Source organism: Callospermophilus lateralis, chromosome 18 (genome assembly GCF_048772815.1).
Source record: "Callospermophilus lateralis isolate mCalLat2 chromosome 18, mCalLat2.hap1, whole genome shotgun sequence".
Taxonomy (NCBI): Eukaryota; Metazoa; Chordata; class Mammalia; order Rodentia; family Sciuridae; genus Callospermophilus; species Callospermophilus lateralis.
In genome coordinates, this window is record NC_135322.1 from 16137897 (window position 1) to 16160474 (window position 22578).

At 38.9% G+C, this 22578-nt stretch overlaps 1 protein-coding gene across 3 annotated transcripts; it reads right to left on the reverse strand.

Moving 5' to 3' along the window:
• Nucleotides 1–1099: 1099 nt before the first annotated feature.
• LOC143383290 (uncharacterized) lies at nt 1100–19274 on the reverse strand. 3 transcript variants are annotated; one of them, XM_076837646.1, is made up of 6 exons: nt 19218–19260; nt 18753–18780; nt 17199–17413; nt 6325–6451; nt 5769–5861; nt 1100–3958 (listed from the first exon to the last, which is right to left on the reverse strand). In XM_076837646.1, the coding sequence occupies exons 3-6, from the start codon at nt 17268–17270 to the stop codon at nt 1617–1619; spliced, it is 2634 nt and encodes an 877-aa protein (XP_076693761.1). In that variant the 5' UTR covers nt 17271–17413; nt 18753–18780; nt 19218–19260; the 3' UTR covers nt 1100–1616. The 3 variants fall into 3 exon arrangements, with proteins under 3 accessions (XP_076693761.1, XP_076693760.1, XP_076693763.1); XM_076837645.1 differs by lacking the exon at nt 18753–18780 and having other exon boundaries at nt 19218–19274; XM_076837648.1 differs by lacking the exons at nt 5769–5861; nt 18753–18780 and having other exon boundaries at nt 19218–19274.
• Between the last annotated feature and the right edge of the window lie 3304 nt (nt 19275–22578).

Genomic DNA, 22578 nt, shown 5'->3' on the forward strand with positions numbered 1-22578 from the left:
TAAGCAGGTCTACAGATGGAATTATTTGGTGTTAGAACTCTGGACTTTGTGCAGCGTAGAACTGTGAATGCAGGGGCTTCAAAATGAGTGGGATTTTAAAAAACACTCTGGAACTGACATTTTGGAATTTTAGAATCATGGCAGGGAATCCTGGGATTTCCTATACCTAAATTTTTCTTCTTTAAATGGGTTAGTATCGAGAAATTTTATAGACTTTATTTAGCTTTAGGGCTAGGAAGGGACACAGCTTAACTAAACATTAAAAATGGAAATGCTTACCATGTTTTAAGCAAGTTGGTTCTCCCTTTTGGAGCCTCATATGCTGCAAAACAGAAAGGAACTGAGGGAATCTGGGGTAAGGATGGGTCAATACTCCACAATGTGCATATGCCTGCTATATGGTAGACATGGATGGGTCTAGGCCCCTAGTGGTGAAGAAAACAAAACAAAACAAAATTCTAGAGTGGGAGCCATAGGCAAAAAAGCATCAAAGATAAAGCTCCATGGCATAAGTGCTATGGAGAAAGATAAAAGGAGAAGGTAGAGGGGGCTTGGATTTTAATCAGGTAGGGAAGGGCTATGAGGTGACCTTGGAGGAAAGGCATAAAGGGGAAAGCTACAAAGATATAATGAAAAACAGTGCTCTGTGCAGAGGCACAGCAAATTCAAAGGTCCAAGATAGGAACTAAATGAATGTGTTGAAGGCATGTGGGGAGGAGGTCTTTGTGGAGTACATGACATGCTGGGTGTCAGATGACATGAAGATGAACACAGAACATAATGTATGTTGGGGTTTGTTATAAGTTAGTGATTTGTTCTTATATAAGTTGAGTCATTAAGGAAGGCAAATAAGTGGGAAGAACTGTGACTAAGGGAGACTTAATTTGACCCAGATGACCTGAAAATTCTTACCTCAAATGGCTCTCCCAAAGATAGTGAACTGCGTTCAAAAGATACTATGCTGGGGGTCAGAAGACAATGTGATGATAGCTTCTGAGGCTCGAAGACACTACAAGTAGCTGTAAGTGGGGTGACAAATCCTGTGTTAGATGACAATGGTGAATCCACATACACTCTTTTATGTCAGTATAGATAAGGAATATTTTTTATTATATCACTTCCTTGATAGAAGCAGCAATGTACACAAATGTGTTAGATTCAACCAAAGAATGAAAACCCCCATGCCTGTTAGATATGTTCTTCAGAAAACAACTTACAGAACTAAGGACATATCACCACCCTCTATATTGTGTTGTTTTACTGTTCAATTTGTTGGCATTGTCCCTATTCCACCAAGAGGATTATCATGATTATAACTTTATCCTTCCTATGAAGAATTTGGTACCTATGTTCCACTGTATTTTTCATGAGAAGGCTTCCTCTAAAGCACCAGTTCCTTCTCAGTATGCCCCAGGATTTAACAATGCTGATTTAACAATGGTGATAACAATGTAGAATCCCCCCACCCTGCCATTCAGCTCCTTCTCAGAGGTCCTCTTGTAAACAGTACAGTGTCACATTCTGCTGTGGGCATTTCTACTTACAATAATATACATATTATTCTGTTGCATGGATTCAATAGTGTCATGTCCTCAGTAAGGTTTTTCTCATACTGTTTAAGTGTGAATACTCTGGTGCACATTGAGCACGGATTTCTGAACAAAGCCTTTCCCACAGACTACACACTTGTAGGGCTTGTCTCCAGTGTGTGTTGTTTGGTGTTTATTCAAATTTGACCTGTCAGTAAAGGCTTTGCCACATTCAGTACACACATAAGGCTTTTCGCCTGTGTGAATTCGCTGATGCACTTGGAGCTGAGATTTCTTAGTGAAAGATTTCCCACAGTCACTGCATTCATAAGGTTTCTCTCCAGTATGAATTCTGTGATGTGTAATCAACTCTGACTTCTGTCTGAAGGTCTTCCCACATTCAGAACAGATGTAAGGCTTCTCTCCTGTGTGGGTTTTTTGGTGTTTACTGAGATTTGACCTGCCACTAAAGGCCTTGCCACATTCACCACACACATAGGGTTTCTCGCCTGTGTGAATTGGCTGATGTACCAGCAGCTGAGACTTGGACGTGAAGGACTTCCCACAATCACTGCATTCATAAGGTTTCTCTCCTGTATGAATTCTTTGATGAGTAATGAAGTTTGACTTTCGGATGAAGGCTCTTCCACATTCAGTGCATACATAGGGTTTCTCCCCCGTATGAATTTTCTGATGCACAATGAGTATTGATTTCTGATTGAAGGCTTTCCCACATTCATGGCATTCATACTGCCTCTCTCCAGTGTGAATTTTCTGGTGTATATTGAGGTGTGACTTCTGGGTGAAGGCTTTTCCACAGGTACTGCATTCATAAGGTTTCTCTCCGGTATGAATTCTCTGATGTGTTATCAAGTCTGATCTCTGAGTAAAGGCCTTTCCACATTTAGAACATACATAAGACTTTTCTCCTGTATGAGTTTTCTGATGTGTGATGAGATTTGACCTGTTGGTGAATGCCTTCCCACATTTATTGCACATGTAAGGTTTTTCTCCTGTGTGAATTCGTTTATGCACATGGAGTTGTGACTTGGAAGTAAAGAATTTCCCACAGTGACCACATTTATAAGGTTTCTCTCCAGTATGAATAATTTGATGTGCAATCAAGTGTGCCTTCTGGATGAAGGCCAGCCCACATTTTGTGCACACATAGGATTTTTCTCCTGTATGAATTCTCTGATGCACTGTGAGTGCTGACTTCTGAGTAAAGGCTTTTCCACAGTCACCACATTCATAGGGTTTCTCTCCAGTGTGAATTCTCTGATGAATAATTAACTCTGACTTGTAAGTAAAGGCCTTCCCACATTCAGCACATATGGATGATTTCTCTCTAATTTGAACTTTCTTATTTGCAACAAGATTAGAACTATTGTTGAAGACCTTCCCATATTCAGTACATGAATAGGGCTTTACTCTTGTGTGAATTCGTTGATGTACCTGGAGTTGAGACTTGGAAATGAAGGCTTTCCCACAGTAATTGCATTCATATGGCTTTTCTCCAGTATGAATTCTTCGGTGTGCAACCAAGTGTGTCTTCTGGATGAAGGCCTGTCCACATTCAATACATATGTAGGATCTCTCTCCTGTATGAATTTTCTGATGCATCTTGAGTGTGGACTTTTGTGTAAATGCTTTGCCACAGTCACCGCACTCATGGTGTCTCTCTCCAGTATGAATTTTCTGATGTATACTGAGATCTGAGTTATAAGAGAAGCCTTTCCCACATTCACTGCATTCATAGAGTTTCTCTCCAGTGTGAATTCTATGATGCCTGAAGAGAGAAGACACTTGGAAAAAGGACTTTCCACATTCATTGCATTTATAGGGCTTTTCTCTAGTATGGGTTTTTTGATGTGTGATGAATTCTGGCTTATGCACAAAAGCCTTGCCACATTCAATACATACATAGAGTTTTTCTCCTGTATGAACTCTCATATGTACCTTGAGCTGTGATTTATGGGTGAAGATCTTTCCAAATTCTGTACAATCATAGGATTTCTCTCCCGTATGAATTTTCTGATATTGAGAGGGTACTTGTTTATAACTGAGATTTGTTCTACATTGATTATGGTTCCATAATTTCTCTCCTGTTAGAGTATACTCATGGTCATCAGTACAGGAAGAAATTTTACTACATTCAGTCATCTTTTTAATGCTATTTGATGTACTACTTCTATAATGACTGTATAAATCTAAATTATGTTTCAAGACATTCCCAAATGAGCCACACTGGTGAGGTCTTTTGGAGGGGGGAATAATGTTTGGGCTCATGTGGATTATTTTTGTAATATCTTCATACCCATGATGACTCTTTGTAGTCCATATTTTCTTGATGAAAGCAGTATCATTTATTGATTTACTTCCTGTTCGATGATAGGTGACTATCTGATCACCAATCTGCTGCAATTCTTCTAGAATGAAATACAAGAAAACATCACTTGTAATACCACCCCACTCCTCAATGTGGAAAGAATCTTTTTCAGAAATCTGTTATAAGGTTTGAAACCCAAATACATCTTCTCAAAAAAGAAAGAGGTGATTTTAGCTCAAAGAACAGCTAAAAGAGGCTAAAGGGAAGGGTACAAATACCTCATCCAGGTTGAACAAAGAGAAAAGGGTGAGTGTCATTTGATGAGGAGGTTGACGATGGTATTGATAGGAAACATTGTGGCATACAATTCAAGAAAGGAAATAAACTAAGCAGATTGCACTATGGACATGTGGAAAAAAATAAGGCAAAGAACAAGATATATTGCAAAGTTATATTTATGTAATCTAATGATACATAGCCCTAATTTACTATAAATTTTATAACAAGCATGAATTAAAAATGTTTCTATCAGCCAGGTAGCACATGCCTGTAATCTCAGTGGCTTGGGAGACTGGAATAAGAGGATTATGAGTTTGAGAGAAGTCTCAGCAAATCAGCAAGGCCCTCAGCAACTTAGCAAGACCCTATCTCAAAATAAAAAATAAAAAGGATTGGGGAGGTTGCTCAGTGGTTAAGCGCCCCTGGATTCAATCCTCAGTCCCCCCCAAAAAAGTTTGTGTCATACAAAACAGTGACCTATAGTGGGAGTCTTAACTGAAGACTATGATTAAACTCAAGCAGCTAAGGTTCACAAAATAGTAACAATGAATCCAACCGATCAGGCAGAGAAACCCTAGTTAGTGTGAAGTCACTCAAGCAGCATGAGAAGGAAAGTTTGGGAAAGGTGACCGATAATGTCAAGTATCACATACATATAAGTATACCCAAAGGTTAAGTGACAGTGACCCCCAAATCATCAATTGGGAAACTGTGAAGAAATGAAAAATCTCATGGAAATAACTATGGAGAAAACAGGAGGAGTCCCAGGTTGGAGACTGTAGGGAGCCACTCTAAATGACTCGTGCCTTCCATCCTGAAGCAAGGCTTTGACTATCACTACATTTTGTTGTCCCAGTTCAGGAAGTTAAGGGCATGTCTTCAGATGTGGGCAATGCCCCTTGAATTACACTCACCTGACCCTTGTAATCCTGTCCGTTCTGGTCTTTTTTGGATGGAACTTTCTCAGAACAAGGGTCCCCCCAATAAAGGCCCACTTCTGAACGTGCTCGCTCTCTCTCGCCAACCTTTCATGACTTTCTCTTGCTCTCCCATTTGGGAAGCCTGAGGCCGAGAGTAGAGAAGCTGTCCTGAAGCTTGTTTAAAGGTAAAGTGTGTGTCTGTGTTTTATTTGGTGTCCCTGGAAATTCACACGAGCCACCTTAAGTTCAGCTGCCTGCGACGGTTGGGGGCAGCAGGAGACAAAGTTCTGAGGCATCTCAGAAAGAAAAAGGGACTAACAGGAATGTGAATATGTGTCACATAGTAAATCTGAAGTAAAGTAGATCCATAAATGCCTAGATGTGTAAACAAAGACTCTAGAACAACATGAAAGGTAGGGATTTTAAAAAAAAAGTTAAGAGAAAAAGGGCATAACAAAAAAGAATAATCCTTAATGAGACCAATTGTTACGGGCAGAATTCAAAAAGCCAAGGAAGACAGAAATGGCAAAGGTCAATCAGGTAGAAGGCATTTAGTTATCTGAGAAGTCAATATCGAGGACACTCAAAAAATTGAGTACCTTCCAGAAAAGCATTTCAAAGCACCTCAGATTCTTAAAGACAGCTGAGATTTGCTCTCTTGTGTTGCTGAAACTCCCTTATCTCCCATTTACAAGGGTGACACTCACTCACCTGGACAGCTCTGGTGTGGGTTCTCACCCTGCAGTGCCCACGGCTCCTGTCCTTGTTCCATCATGAAAACCTCTGACTCAGGAACTTGATACCCTGTTCATGGGAAATGACAGAGGACTGGTTCCAGCTAATTCAGTTTCAGAACCCAATCCATCAATTTGTTTTTCTTTTTTTGGTAGCGGGGATTGAACTCAGGCACTCAACCACTAAGCCTCATCCCCAACCCTATTTTGTATTTATTTAGAGACACAGTCTCACTGAGTTGCTTAGCACCTCACCATTGCTGAGGCTGGCTTTGAACTCACGATCCTCCTGTCTCAGCCTTCCTAGCTGCTGGAATTATAGGCATGTGCCACAGCGCCCAGCTACCCAATTAATCTTATGGGTCAATAAAGTTTGTTTTTAAGAAGAGTAGTCATGTATCTCTATGAAAGAGTAATATGAAGATTCTCAAAGGAGATAAAGAATTCTGGACATTGCTCCACAGAATTCATCCAACTGAGAGTGGAAACACTCTCAGAAACCTCCTTTCAGATACCACGGTGACAAAGCTTACCTACTGAGAGCAGGTGGCTGTAGGTCTCCTGCATCACATCCCGGTAGAGGTTTCTCTGAGCAGGATCCAGATGCTGCCATTCCTCTCTGCTGAAATCTATAGTCACATCCCTGAAGGTCACTGATCCCTGTAAAGGGAAAATTCCTGTTCAATGTGAACAGTTAATTTTTGGAGATGCAAAAACAGTATTTAGGAACTTGGAACATGACTTTTGCAATTGTTTTTTTTTAATATTTATTTTTTAGTTATCGGCGGACACAACATCTTTGTTTGTACGTGGTGCTGAGAATCGAACCCGGGCCGCACGCATGCCAGGCGAGCGCGCTACCACTTGAGCCACATCCCCAGCCCCAATTGTTTTTAATTTAACTCCTTTTTTAAAAAACTCACACCAGGGAATAATGCCAACAGCATGGCTGACTAGAACCCTAGCACTCATCCACCAACATAGAGACAGGCAAAGCAACAAGCAACTACATTTTGATTAAAATAACTAAAGAAAGGTGCCAAAGTACATTAAAGGAGTAGTAGAAACCTTATAAAGTATAGAGACCCAGGCTAGTCACATAAAGAACAAAAGGCAATACCTCACCTCTGCCACCCCTATGTAGCAGTTAGCACAGAATTAAGAGAAAGGTAAGCAAGGACTCCAGCAACCACCACCTACTGCCATCTATCCTAGCTGGCGACCTAAGGCTGGGTTCACAAAATCTGACTATTCTGATAACTTAAGAAAACAGCCAAGAAAGCACGCAAACACACAGAAGTACCTTTTCAAAATCTGGGGATGGCTCTGTGACCTTAGGGGCTTGTGGAAAGAGAGAGAGTCACTAGAATTCTTTATTATTATATAGGGGACACACAAGGGGAGGTTCCATGGAACATTCTACACCAGAAGGGGCAAGGGGTGGGATTACAGAGGAACAGATGAGTGTAGCTCAACCCCACCGGGTGACGCCTACTCCTGGAGCCATGCCCCATTATCCGAGTGGAGGTAAAGCCCAAGTTATTGTGGGGCACAATAATTGCTCAGCATCTCTTGCTCAGGACTTATGGGTATGTATTTCCAGAGCGGCTCCTGAGAATCACCACCTTGGATCTCTACAATCCTCACTACCTGGGACTCATGTTGTCCTCACAGGTGCTAAGCCGGACTGAAGGAGGTGCCCAGTCTTCACACGAAGCCGACACTGTGTTCTACACTTTATGATTCATGTGTATACTGTACATAGCATCTTGCTGGGAGTATCCTGCTCCAGGGTGAGTATCACAGCACCCTTTCATTCCTGAGGCCTTATTGCTACTGAACCACCACTGCCTAGTGGCCCACTATCTCTGAGACAAGCTATTGCTACACCCTACCCTGTGGGAGCAAAATACCACAAAGCCATTCCATCTACCTTCTCAGCTGCTGCTGCACCCTGCCCCTCAAGACCTGAACTAAAGTGGTATCCTGCCTACTGGGTAAACAGTGTCTTGGCCACCCAGAGCAGTCCCACACTCCTGTACCTGAACTGAAGCCGCACATTACCCTCCAAGGAATTGGTGCCTTGACCCAAATCAAGCAACAACACATCCCAGGCTGAGCTGACATGGCACCCCATCTTCTAGGGAAATAGCATTGGCTGAACTGTACCCAACCCTACAGGTTGAACAATAGTAGTGTCCTGCTTCCCTGGAACTGAACTAGCCACCTGGAGCCTAAGCTGGTGAGATACACCCCTGACCAAGGCGTACAGCTGTCCCTGTGCTACCCCCTACATTCCAGGGCTCAAGCAACAGCTGAGCTCTGCCATCCCAGAGTCACTGCTATAGCTGCAGTTAGCCTCACAGAATTTGGGACATTGCCAGGTCCCACCATCATCACTATTCAAAACATGATCCCTTGAGGCCTGAGTCACTACTGTGTCCTGAATTGCAGCTGCACCCTGCTTCCCATGCCCAATCCTCCATTGCATCCCTTCTACCCAGTAACTGAGCCAGTGCTGTGGTGTGCCCTCGGAGTCCAAGTTACATCTATAATCCAGACCATGGGCCCAAGCTGCTGGAGGTGCCTCAGAATGACAGACTAGTTTTATCAGCAATCTGTATCCAGCTCTGCCTCAGAGCAAACCTGCACCCCAAGTCTAAATACTACCACAGGTTTGTGAGTCCCTGAGTCAAGGACTAGGTCAGACTCAACACAAAGAAGGATCCCTAAGCTAAAAGTCACCACTGTGAGAGAAATGAGAAAAGGAGGACCACAAAAGTCCTTGCTGCTGAGGATCCTAATAACCTATGCTGCTGTCACTCCTGCTATAAACCCTTATAGCTTAAGTCACTAAGGCACATGCACTATCGCTGATGTTAATCAAAGCTTAAGAAACCATCACAGCCATACTCTTCCCATCCAGCACACTAAGACCCATATACAGGTGAAAAATCTCTCCCTTCAAAAGCTACTCTGTGTAATATAGAACAGGTAATTTTTCCACCAGATTTGTAGACATAAGAACATGAAAAGGCAAGAAAACATGACACTACCAAAGAAACAATAATTCTCCAATAATGACTCCAAAGAAATGGAGATTCACCAACTGCCTTAAAAGGAATAAAAATAATTTTCTTAAGGACACTCTGAGATGTAAGAAAACACAGATAATTCAACGAACTCAGGAAAACAATCATGATCTGAATGAGAAATTCAACAGCAATAGATATCATAAAGAAGAATCAAACAAAAATCTTGGAACTGAATAATTCAATTAACAAATATAGAACATAGTAGAGAGCTTCAACAGCATCCTAGATCAAGCAGAAAAAATTTTGAACTTGCTATGATTTGGATGTGGGTTGTCCCCCAAGGATTAATGTGACAAAAGATTGATCCCCAGTGTGATAGCATGAGAGGTGGTGGAAACTTTAAGAGGCAGAGCCTAGTGGGGGTCACTGGGGCATGCCATTGGAAGGGATTAACAAAGTTCCCTTAAGAAACATTAGTCCCTCAAGAGAAAAAAAATTGGTCCTCTCCTCAATCTCTACCTTCCTGCCTTGCCATGGGATCTCACTCTCATGTACTCCTACCATGGTGCCATTCACCAAGATGTGACACATATAAAGGCAGCCCTCACCAGAACCAGTGCCATGCAATTTGGACTTTCAGCCTCCAAATTTTTATACATACCTAGCCTTAGATACTGATTATGGCATAAAAACAGATTTATACGGAACTAAAAGCAAGACCTGAAACCATAAAACTAGAAGAAAACGGGAAGCTCCTTGACATTGGCCTTGGCAATGATTTCTTGGATATCCCAAAATTCAGGCTACAAAAGCAAAAATAAATACACAGGACTATATTAAACAAAACAGCTCCTTCATAGCAGAAGAAACAGTCAACAAAATATAAACACAACCTACAGATTAGGGAAAAATATACAATCCACTACAGCAACTGTTTATATATATAAAACAATGATGTCATGTTAATTATACCTTAAATATAAAATAAACTTTAGTTAAAAACAAAACTTAAAACTCATCCCCATTTCCCTAAAGATTTTTTTTTCAATTTTTTTGTAGTTGTAGATGGACAGAATGCCTTTATTTTATTTGTTTATTTTTAGGAGGTGCTGAGGATCGAACCCGGTGCTTCATGCATGCTATGCAAGCACTCTGCTGCTGAGCTACAGCCTCAGTCCATCCTTAATATTTTACTATGGAAATTTTTAATCACACATAAAATTTAAAAGAATTTCATAGTTCACTTACTTTACTTACTTTATCACACATTTACCCAAGTTTTTATTTATCTATTGATTTACCTTATATTTTGGTGCATTTCAAAGTAAATTGCAAACATTAGTACACTTCCTCCTAAATATTTTTTAAAATATTTTTTAGTTATAGTTGGACACAGTACCTTTATTTGTTTTTATGTGGTGCTGAGGATTGAACCTAGGGCCTCGCACTTGCTCGGTGAGCACATTACCACTGAGCCACAAGGCCAGCCCCCTCCTAAATATTTTATAATGAAAATCATTAATACTTTCAGGTAAAATTATTTTAATACATTTTCCAGTAAAATTTATACATAATTAAATATACCAATCTTTACAGCACACAGTGCCAAGGGACTGGTCTGGCATTGTGTGCTGATTGGGCTGTGCAACACAAAAGTGCCTTTCCTCTCACTTGCCTGTGATCCCACACAGCAACTGAGATGGGTGTGACTTGCCAAGATGTCAATCAATCTGTTGATCACAAGACATCACCAAGCAAGACTCCACTCTTTGAAACCCTAACCCTTCCCTTATTTGGGTGGAATAATCTACTGAATATCTTTTCCCCAATAAATAGGGGGGTTCCAGGTACACTCTCTCTCTCTCTCTTTCTAGTGTTGTCCAGCGTGGAGTTGACCCTTGGGGTCACTGAGCAGTCCCAACCTCGACCTTCGAAACTCATGCTCATATGTTGCATGGTTTCTTCGCCATTTTCTTAGTTATTGCTGCAGCCAGCTCCTTTGAACCCAGCTTATCTTGCCAGCCTGGTGACATAAGGTGATCATATTTATATCTAAAAATTATTGAAGAGGACCAAATAACTGCTGAAAAAGAAGGTTCCTGACAGCATGATTCAAGTATAAATAAAGAAGATGAAATTAAATGGCATCATTTGTAATTCCTAATGAAAAAATGATTTTGAACAATAATCTTTATTAATAGCTGCTCAAATCTTTCAGGTGACAGGTTGAAGAAAAGTTTACAAGAATGGATTAGCTAATAATATTTGCATTCACCAATCAGTTTTAACATTACAAAATGAAAAATAGCCAGATATTATGTGCATCCTCACATATTATAATTAATTTCACTGCAACAGGTATTAAGTATTCTTGCAAAAGAAAAACTGAAATCTGAATCTCATCAAGGCTCCATTTCTAACAATTCATTCATAGGCAGTGTAAAAGAGACAGGAACATAATGAACACTATAAAGACCAATATCTCAGCTAGATTCAGAAGGCAACAAATGACCTGTTTCTTCAACATATAAAGTAGAAGAGAAAGAATATGGATGAGTCTTCTCTTTATTCAAAGATACTTAAGAGTCCTACTAACCAAATGCAACTTGTGGGTCTTGTGTGGGTCTTAATTGAAATGAATGAACATTAAAAAGACATGACATATTTAGAGAAATTCAAACAATGGGCATTAGATAATATCAAGGAATTTCTGTTATTTTTTTAGGTGTGATAATGGCTTACTGGTTATGTTAAATAAAAAAAAAATAAAAAGTTCTCAGGTCTTAGTGGAACATATCAAAGTACTTATAGATAAAACACAGTGTTTGGACCGACTTTAAAATAATCCAACAGCTAGGGTAAGGGTGGTTTTGATAAAATAATAACAATATGCTGAAACTGTGTGATAAATACAATACACGTAAGAGTTTCTTATATTGTTCTCTTTATCTTTGTACTTATTTTTTTCATAATAAAATGTTTAACAAACATTATCCTCCATATAAAAAAATCTAATTTAGAAATGCATAGTTGGAACTCCACCTGGAGTTGTACACATTTTCTTAAAACAATGTATTATGGAATAAAAAGTATTATACGGACTTTAATCTGAACAGCAATTTATAGAAATACTATACAGGAAATCATCTAGGATACATAAGAACAAATAACAGTGTCCAACTGGTATTTATAAATACTGCAACAAACAACAATGGAATATACATTCTTTTCAGGCACCAATAGAAAAGTGACCAAGTTAGACCATATCCTTAGCTGTGAAACAAACCTTGACAAGTTTAAAAGAATTAAAATAATACAAAATATGTTCCACAATGGAATCAGCCACCCAATAACAGACAACTGAAAAATCTCCAAAATAATAACAACAGCTATCTAGAATATACTCAAAATGACCCATAAATCAAAGAGGAAAATTTTAAAGTAATTTAAAAAATACACAGAACCGAAAGAAGATGACAATATAATCTATCAAAATCTGTGGGAGGTACATAAAGCAATGCAGAGAGGGAATTTTATAGCATTAAGCTTAAATTAGAAGAGTAAAGGTCACGAGTTAATAGTGTAAGCTCCTGGGGCTGGGATTGTGGCTCAGAGATAGAGTGCTCGCCTAGCACGTGCAGGGTCCTGGGTTCTATCCTCAGGACCATATATAAATAAATAAATAAAATAAAAAGTATGTGTCAAATACAACGAAAAAATATTTAAAAAATAATAATAATGTCAACTCCTACCACAAGAAACTAGAAAAAGAGAAACAAAATAAACCTAAGGCAAGCTAAAGCAGGAAAATAATGCTGACTGACCTACTGGACAATCAGACTGACAAAGATAAAAAGAAGATACAAGTCCTCAATATCAGGAATAAAATAGAAAATATCACTATAGATACAACAAATAAAGGAATATAAAAAATCCATGTTAATAAATTTAATAACTTAGAAGAAATGGACCAACTGCTCAAAAATCACAAACTACCAAAAATCAAACATTATAAATTGATAGGCTGAATAATCCTATAGATATTCATGTAAGTTAATAATTTAAAACCTTCTGAAAAAGAAATCTCCAGATCTAGGTTTTTATTTTTTTTCTTTTTAGCTATAGATGGAAACAATACCTTTTATTTATTTATTTATTTATTTATTTATTTTTTAGGTCGTGATGGGGATCAAACCCAGTGCCTCACGCATGCTAGGCAAGCGCTCTACCACTGAGCCACAACACTGGCCCCAGATCCAGATAGTTTTACCAGAGAATTCTACCCAATATTTAAAGAACAATCAGTTTCATTTCCATATAATTTTTTTCAGAAAATAAAAGAGAAGGAACATTCCCAAAATAATTTTGTAAGACCAATGTTACTATGATATTAAAACCATGCAAAGGCTAGGCATGGTGGCACACATCTGTAATCCCAATAACTGGGGAGGAGGCTGAGGCAGAAGGATTGCAAGTCCAAGGCCAGCCTGGGCAACTTTAGAGAGACCCTGTCTCAAAATAAAATAAAATAAAAAGGACTGATAATGTAGCTCAGTCATTAAGTATCCCTGGACCAATTCCCAGTACTTCCCCCAAAAAAATATATATATTAAAAACAAACTCCAGACTAGTTTCTCTCATAAACCCATCTGCAAATATTAGCATGCTGAACCCAGCAATTAATAAATAGAATCATGCACCACAATAAAAATAAACTGGAATTTGTGGGGAAATTCTATGTTACACTTTGTACTCCCTGTTAATCTGTAATACTTTTTTTTTTTTTTTTGTATTGAGTATTCAACCAAGTTCAAGGCTAGCAGGCTAGCCTTGAAGTTGTGATCTTCCTGACTTGGCCTTCCTAGTCATTAGGATTTGGGGCACACACCACTACACTTGGCATCTACAATAATTTCAAATAAAAGAGTTTTAAAAATATTTTCTATAGGAATGTGACCTCAGAAAGGAAGTACAAGGTGCCACCTTATTGTTAGAGATGATTTCTAAACATTAAATATTAAGTTTAGAAAAATATTATTTTTTAATATTTTTAAAAATATTAAACATGACAAGGACACAATCCAAAATAAATTTCAGATGGTATTATTATCACTGCACCAAATTACATCTCCAAAAATTATAGATAGCTGGGCTTCCCTGTACTCCCAGCTACTAGGGAGGCGGAGACAAGATTCACTGAAGCCCAGGAGTTCCAGACCAGCCTGAGCAACACAGTGAAACTCTGTCAGAAAAAAAAAAAAAATTGTAAACAGGAACTACTCTAGGAAAATAGACACTTCTAATGAGAACACTCTCAGCTCTGATGAGATAAAGAAAAAATAATACCATAAAACCTTCCTAATTATATATCTTACAGATATCAAATTCTATATCCTGAAAACAGATTTCCTTTCATATACCTATGCAACATTCAGAAATACAACACATAAATTTTGCAAAACAAAAACCCATAATGATATTCCAAAAGCAAATAAATCTCTCCATTGATGAATCCTAATTTTATTAAAGTCATTATTATTACTACTATAATTATTTTGGTTCTGGAGATTGAACTTACACACATGGTAGGCAAGCACTGAGCTTGGGTCTTGCTAAATTGACCAGAATGGCCTCAAACTTCTCATCTCCTGTCTCAGCTTCCTGAGTAGCTGGGATCACACAGGATGTGCCACTGCGCCCACCAAAAGTAGACTTTCTTTTTTTTTTTTTTTAATATTTTTTTAGTTATAGATGAACACAATGTCTTTATTTTTTTATGTGTTGCTGAGGCTCAAACCCAGTGCCTCATACTTGCAAGGCAAACGTTCTACAACTGAGTTGTAGCTCCAGCCCCCAAAAGTAGACTTACTTTTTTCAATATTATTTTTTAGTTGTAATTGGACACAATATCTTTATTTATTTTTTGTGGTGCTGAGGATCAAACCCAGGGCCTCACACATGCTAGGCAAGAGTTCTACCACTGATCCACAATCCCAGCCCCCCAAAAGTAGACTTTCTTAGGTGAAATTTTAAACTCCTAAAATCAAACTTGTCATACACAATAATAAAGGGCTGGTGGGAAATTTGATGTTTCTAGAAATGCATCTTTTTTGTTGTTGTTATAGGTGGACACAATATCTTTACTTCATTTTTATGTGATGCTGAGGTTTGAACCCAGTACCTCACATGTGCTAGGCAAGCACTCTATTACTGAGCCACATCCCCATCCCCAGAAATGAATCTTTTTTTTTTTAAAGAGGGGGGGGGAGGGAGGGAGGGAGAGAGAGAGAGAGAGAGAGAGAGAGAGAGAGAGAGAGAGAGAGAGAGAATTTTTTAATATTTATTTTTTAGTTATCGGCAGACACAACATCTTTGTTTGTATGTGGTGCTGGGGATCGAACCCGGGCCGCTTGCATGCCAGGCGAGCGCGCTACCGCTTGAGCCACATCCCCAGCCCAGAAATGAATCCTTTTAATCTAGATTTTAAAATATATTTGTATGAGTTAGGATTGATGATGCCAGTCTGTAGTTCCAGCTATTTAGGAGCTTGAGGCAACGCAATCCCTTGAATCCCAGTACCTACCCTGAATTTTTTTTACCACAATACTTTTTGTTGGTGTTACTAGGGACTGAACCTAAGGGCACTTTATCACTGAGCAACATTCCCAGCCATCTTTATTTTATTTTGAGACAGGATCTCACTAAGTTGTTCAGGGCCTCACTAAGTTACTGAATCTGGCTTTGAACTTGTGATCCTCCTGTCTCAGCCTCCTGAGTCACTAGGATTATAGGCATGCACCACCTCGTCCAGCTCACCACAATGCTTTTCAGTGTTGCTTTAATATTTTGTAAATATTTCAACTAAGTGTATGTATTGCCTATTCAAAAAAATTAAATTATTCCTAGTAAACTATCAGGACATCATCAGAGGAATAAGAAATATTACATGCCTGAAATAAGAACAGTATGCTAATGAAAGTGAATATTTAGACTACAAACTAAAGTATTTGAAAATTAAAACTTTTTATTAAATGTTGATATCACTGAAGAAAAGCTCCTTTCCCAGAAAGGAAAACAGCCAAGGAATAGAAAAACAGTGCGGGGTGGGTGTAGGGGTTGGGGGATGGCGGGGTGCGGGTATGGAGAACCAATATTTGAAAAACAGAAATCTCAACATCAGAATTGAGAAAATATTTGTGTTAGGAGAAGCAGTTTGGGAAGAGATGGAGAAATGTCTTCAAAATGCCATACAAAAGTGATTTCTAACCAAGAATTTTATCCACAGATGAAGGATCAATCAATATAGTGTGATGGCAAAATAAACAACAACCTCCCTTGATAAGCCACTTTCCACTGTCATTCAGTTGGCCCCTAGAGATGGAGATATCACCTCTTTGCTCATTCTTTTTTTTTAACAATCCTTTTTAAATTTTTCTTAATTTTTTAGTTGTAGATGGACACAACAACTTATTTAGTTATGTTTTTATGTGGTGCTGAGGATCGAACCCAGTGCCTCACACATGCTAGGCAAGTGCTCTACCATTGGTTACAACCCTAGCCCCCCTGCTCATTCTTGACAAATGAAGATTTGTTTCAAGAACTGTGGGAGAACAACCTTACATGTGTCTGAGTTACACTCTCCGGCTGGGTGCTGAGGCACCCATCTTGGGTGCGAGGATTGGTGTCTCATGCATGGGTGTGTCTTGCTACAGTCCCATGGGTGAAGCTATGCTCACCTGTTCCTTTGTAATATAACCCTTTGCCCTGTTTAGGATAGAATCTTCCATGGAAGTGCCTTGTGTGTGTCCCCTTCTTTTACTGTGCCCTTGGGTGTGGCCTACCCAGGTGTCAGTCAGCCTGCTGACAGTGGACATCATGAAGATAGACTCAGCCCCCTGAAACCTGATCCCTTGCCTCATTTGAATAGCTTCCCTCAATAAAAGGGGTCAGCACATGCTCTAGCTCTCTCTCTCTTTCTGCGGACCCTTAAGGTCAGAGGAGCCGTCATAGCAACCCCAAAGAAAAAGGTATTGTGTCTCTTGTGTGGTTATTTCATGCAGCCCAGTTAGCCCAGTTTCCCTGGAGTGACCTCTGAGCATTTTAGTTGCGAGAACAGAAACCCGGTAAAGAACAGCAAATTTTGTGTGGGTGGGGGTGGGGTGAGGGGCAGTGTCCTGAGGATTGAATCCAGGGCCTTGTGCAGGTGAGGCAAGCACTTGACGAACTGAGCTATATCCCCAGCCCAAGAACAGCAAATTTAAGAGTATGGCTGATTCTTACAGCCTATCTGCCTCTGCTCTGAGGCTCTGGTTACAGATCAGAGATATTCACTCCTGGGATGAATTCCCACCCCGAGGATGCCTCCTCCGTACCTCATATGAGCTGTCATGATCCTCTAGAGCCAGAGTTGTAGGTTTCTGAAGTGAAATCCAATTAGTTGGCATGGCCACACTGGGTTGCAACTCTTGTTCTCTCGGGAGTCAAAGACTTAATGGTCCTTTGTGAATTCAAGTAGAGCTGTTGGGAAGAGGTGACCTGGAGTCTGAGGAAGATCTGGTCCAGGGGCTCCCCAGAGATACCACAAAACCTGGAAACATCAAATCCACATAGTCAGTCATTCAACATTCACCACTTAAACAACTTTCGCAGCTAGAAACCACAGAGCAGTGGTTCTTAAACTTGAGTATCCATTCAAATCATCTGAAGGGCTTTTTAAGACACATTTAAAAATTTTCAGTCTCATCCTTGCAATTTCTACTTTAGTAGGTTTAAGGTAAGGCCCAATAATTTGCATTTCTAGCTAGTGTCCTGATGACCCTAAAACTGTTTTTTCAGGGACCATATCGAAGAAGCAGTCCTGTGAACGATATAAAATCAAAATGTGACAGGCATTACTGATGGTAAAATATGGGGAAAAGCATGAGATTTGGAGTCACATTCTCACAGATTTGAATTGCAGCTCTGCCACCTTTAAGCTAAGAGAATATGCAGTTACTTCAGTATTAATTTCAAAAATTAGGATGAAAATGCCTATCTAGTACTTATGAAAATGAAAGTATATAATGCTTACATAAAGTACTCAACACTTCCCTGGCATACAAAGATCAGGCAGTAAATACTAGCAAACTATATTATATATTAAAACAATATTAAAAACAATGTTAATCAGGACAAGTAAAACAATAAATACACCATACAATATTGACTTATATATGTGACAAAAGTGGTATTCAATTGAATGTGCACGAAACATTGTATCAATGTTCCTAATAACAGTCCATCCACCTAGAACAAAACAAACTAGAAGACATTATTCAGTAGACAAATTCCAACTGAACTTAAATATATGTATTTTTTAAAACCCAAAGAGCATTTAAATATATTTTAGGAGTATGTATTGCATAACATTGTCATGTGCTGAGTGCAACTTAGTCACAGAGGAAACCCAAAAGCTATTTTTTAAAAAACCCAGATTTTTCTGATTAGATGACATTTACTAATTATGTTAAATATGCCATAAAAATTGAAATAAAGATATATAAAGATATCAATTTTTTCACTATGTGATAATAGGTTTCTTGTAATATTAAAAAAAAATCTAGCAATCACTAAATAAAACCTGGACAAAGGATATGAAAATTCAAAGAAAAGGAAACAAATAGAAATTACGCATTAAAACAATTAAATATAGTTTCCTTTAAGAATTGTAAAAATTTTTCAAAAGCAATAATATCCAGTGTTGGAAAGCATTTGGAAAAATAATTTCTTATACAATTCATTGGTGGAAGCTTAAATTGCTAAAATACCTTTTGAGACATTTACTCAGAATCTATTATTAAAATACACATAAGTGTTCATAATAATATAGTTTCAAATATATTACAAAGCAGAAACTAACAAAAGGAAGAATAAGAAGACAAAACTACCTTTCTGGTGTAAGTAGTTTATCTTCTTCTGTAATTAAGCAGACAACATTTGTAAGGAGAGATAAGATATATTCGTAAAATATATGCTGAATTTGTATATAACAATACAATTTGAGACTATATATTGTTTTATGTAACATTTTTGAAAACTGACCATTACATAGACCATAAGATTTTTTTTCAACTGAGCAGTGCCCAGAGACATAATTTGAAACAGAAAATACTCTTCTGAATAACTAATGGGTCAAAGGAAAAAAAAATTTAAAAACAACAGATTTAACAAAAAAGAAAATGTTACACACCAAAGGTTGTGAATCTCTATATTAAAGAAGACCTAAAATTGATGAGCTGAACTTTTAACTCAGGTTAGAAAGCAAGCTGATCAAAGAACTCAGTGACCCCACTACAGACTTCAGTCACCAACCCCAGACTCTATCACTTGACTCCTAACTCCCAATAACTCACCTCAGAGAACCCCATCACTGACAGGAGAGACCTTCGTCACTGACAACCATAACGGACGCCCCGCCCCCACCACTGAACCCCCAAACCATCACTAGCTCCACCCCACCGCTGACACTGCTGACTACACAGAATCCTCAATCGCGACCAACCAAAAATCATCTCAGAGACTTCTAGCCATCTCCTAATAGTAGCCCCGAAATAGCCTTTGAGGACCACTTCCACTTCCGGTTTGACTTCTTAAAACCTCCCCTTGGGGGGAATGTTGGTTCTGCGCATGCTCCGAACTCTAGGCTGCCACTTTAAGCCAACAGTAAACACGGCGCAGACATTCCTTTAGAGACTTTATGCGGTTTCCATAGGAGGTGCGGTCCGGCGGAGAACATGGCCGCACCCAGGGATATTTCTTTGTGTGGGCCGCCATCTGTTCGTAGAGCGTAGGAGTTGGCCCTCACCCAAGTGTCACGGTGTCAGCCTGGGACTGTCACATAAAACGCGGGACTGTCGCCTTTGTCTGAATAGGCCTCCGGGAGGAGGACGTTACCGGATATGGGTTCTGGAACTTTACATTATACTTAGAAACGCTAGTTGCCACGAGGGCTACAGGGAGCAGGGAATCCAGCGAGGACAAACCACTTGGGAGAAACCACAGGGAAATAAGGGAGAAAACAGACGGAACAATCCGCTTTATGAAGAAACTATTCAGGGAGAAAATGGAGAGACGAAGATGGGAATCCGCCCCTGGGTAAAACCCCCAGCAACACGGAGACAGAAAATTGGGAATATACCAAACCCCTACTGTGAGTGGTACAGCCTTTAATAGGAGAAACCACCCCAGGAACCAGAATAGTAGTCTAGCCCGGGAGATACCACTGGAGCAGGGGGGAGAAGGCGGGGCGTCGGGTTCCGAAGTTATGATGAAGGGCGGGGAGGCTCGAATTCCCGTTAGTTTCTGTCAGCCTCCACCCAACTAAAGTAAAACTACAGTAGGTAGTCGTCATCGTCGTGGTAATAATAGCAGTTAATATAGGCAACGTTATTAAAAACACCTAAAGAAAACGTTGCTATTTTTATTTTCTTGTAAATTAAAATATAATGTATCTTCACTAGGAAAATGAAACCTTAAGCCGTCTGACTCTTCGCTAGTTTCTGTATGGAAATTCTGAAGTAACACTCTCTTTATGAGGTTAGGGGTGGGGAACGGCTAAATGCTCTTCAAAACCCAGTTTAGTTATCCCTTCCCCCAGGAACGTCTATCTGGCCATGGTGGGAAGTTCTATGCTCTATTGAAAATGTTCACTCCCAGCAGACGGGAAAGGGTTTTGAAGGTATTGGAACTACGCCCTCATGTGGGAATGCTCCATATTGTCAGGCCAGTTATGTACCTCTCTGGGATTCAGTTTAAAAATAGAGCCAAAGGCTGTGTATTTAGCTCTGTGATTAAATAGTTTGCTTAGGATGAGCAAGACCTGGGTACATCCCCATGTCACAAAAAATGAGTGGGCCAGTTAGTGAGTTGGACTCTTATCCCAGGTTCTCTTTCTCCCTCCAAAAGATGGTCTAAGAAAAAAAAAATCTATGGAAGTCCCTTAGTGAACACGTTTTTACCAAAGAATTAAGAGTAACTGCTTTTTTTTTTTTTTTTTTTTTTGTAATATGGTCATGTTAAAAAGAAGACTTTTGAGATTCACATGAAAATATTTATGGGTGGAATGCTATTCACTTTAAAAACTCAACACTGAGCTGGGGTTGTGACTCAGTGGTAGAGCGCTTGCCTAGCATGTGCAAAGCCCTGGGTTCAATCCTCAACACCACATAAAAATAAATAAATAAAATAAAGGTATTGTGTCCAACTACAACTAAAAATAAATAAATATTTTAAATAGCCTGTCTCCACTATAAATTAACCAATGTAGAGTAAAATATGAACTTAAGCTAAGACCATTATATATTATAAATATATAAATTATAAATATAACCTATATTTATTACATAAATGTAGGTTTATGACATACAAATTATTGACATAACAGAATCCATAGAAATAAAATTTATTATATAATACATTTATGTAGCTTTTTTCCTGAAGGAATTCTCCAACACAAAGTGTAAAGTAAAACAAAAGACATTCTTACAGGGCTAGGGTTGGAGCTCAGTGGTAGAGAGCTTGTATCACACTCATGAGGCCCTAAGTTTGATCCTCAGCACCACATAAAAATAAATAAAAATATATTGTGTTGATCTACAACTGAAAAAAAATTTTTAAAAAGTCATTCTTATATTTTCTATATTCACAGAGTTCTTATCGATGGCTCATAAAGGATGACTTGGAAGCCAAAGATTGTCTACATTCATTACAATGTTGGGGCTTTTCTTTCTCTAGTATGCATTTTCTCATGTCAAATAAGAAAGACATGAACCACGAGTATAAGTTTTCCCACATCCCTCACGTTCAAAGAGTTTTGCTCTGGAATGAATTTTCTTTTCTTTTTTTTTTTTAATTTTTTAATATTTATATTTTTTAGTTTTCGGCAGACACAACATCTTTGTTTGTATGTGGTGCTGAGGATCGAACCCGGGCCGCATGCATGCCAGGTAAGCGCGCTACCGCTTGTGCCACATCCCTAGCCCCTGGAATGAATTTTCTTATGTCAATAAGATTTGAGTGGTAATGGAAGGTTTTCCTACAATTGTTACATTCATGTGGTCTTTCTCCAGTGTGAATTCTCTGATGTTGAATAAGAATTGAGTGGCGATGAAAGGCTTTCCCACATTTACTACATTCATAGGGTCTTTCTCCACTATGAACTCTCTGATGTCCCTTAAAAATTGAGCTGTTTCTAAAAGCTTTTCCACACTTCTTACACTCATAGTGTTTTTCTTTAGTATGGGTTTTCTTATGTCAAATGACTGAAAGTTTTTCTACATTCCTTGCATTCATAGTTTCTCTCCAGTATGAACTATCTGAACGACTGAAGGCCTTTCCACATTGCTTACATTCATAAGGTTTTTTCTCCAGTGTAGATTCTCTGATGACGAATAAGATTTGAGGAGTGCTGGAAAGCTTTACTACACTCATTACATTCATTGAGTTTTTCTCTACTATGAATTCTCTGATATCCAGTTAGCTTTGACCACAGCTAAAATCCTTTCCACAATCCTTACATTCATAGTGTTTTTCTTCTGTGTGACTTCTCCCATGGTCAGTAAGCAATGAGTGGTAACTGAAGACTTTCCCACATTCTATGCATTCATGGGGTTTTTGCTTAGTATGTTTATTTGATTTGGAGTATATGACATCTGTTGACTAAGACTCTTCATATTTTCATGGATGATTGTTACAGGGTTGAAATATTCTTTCCGA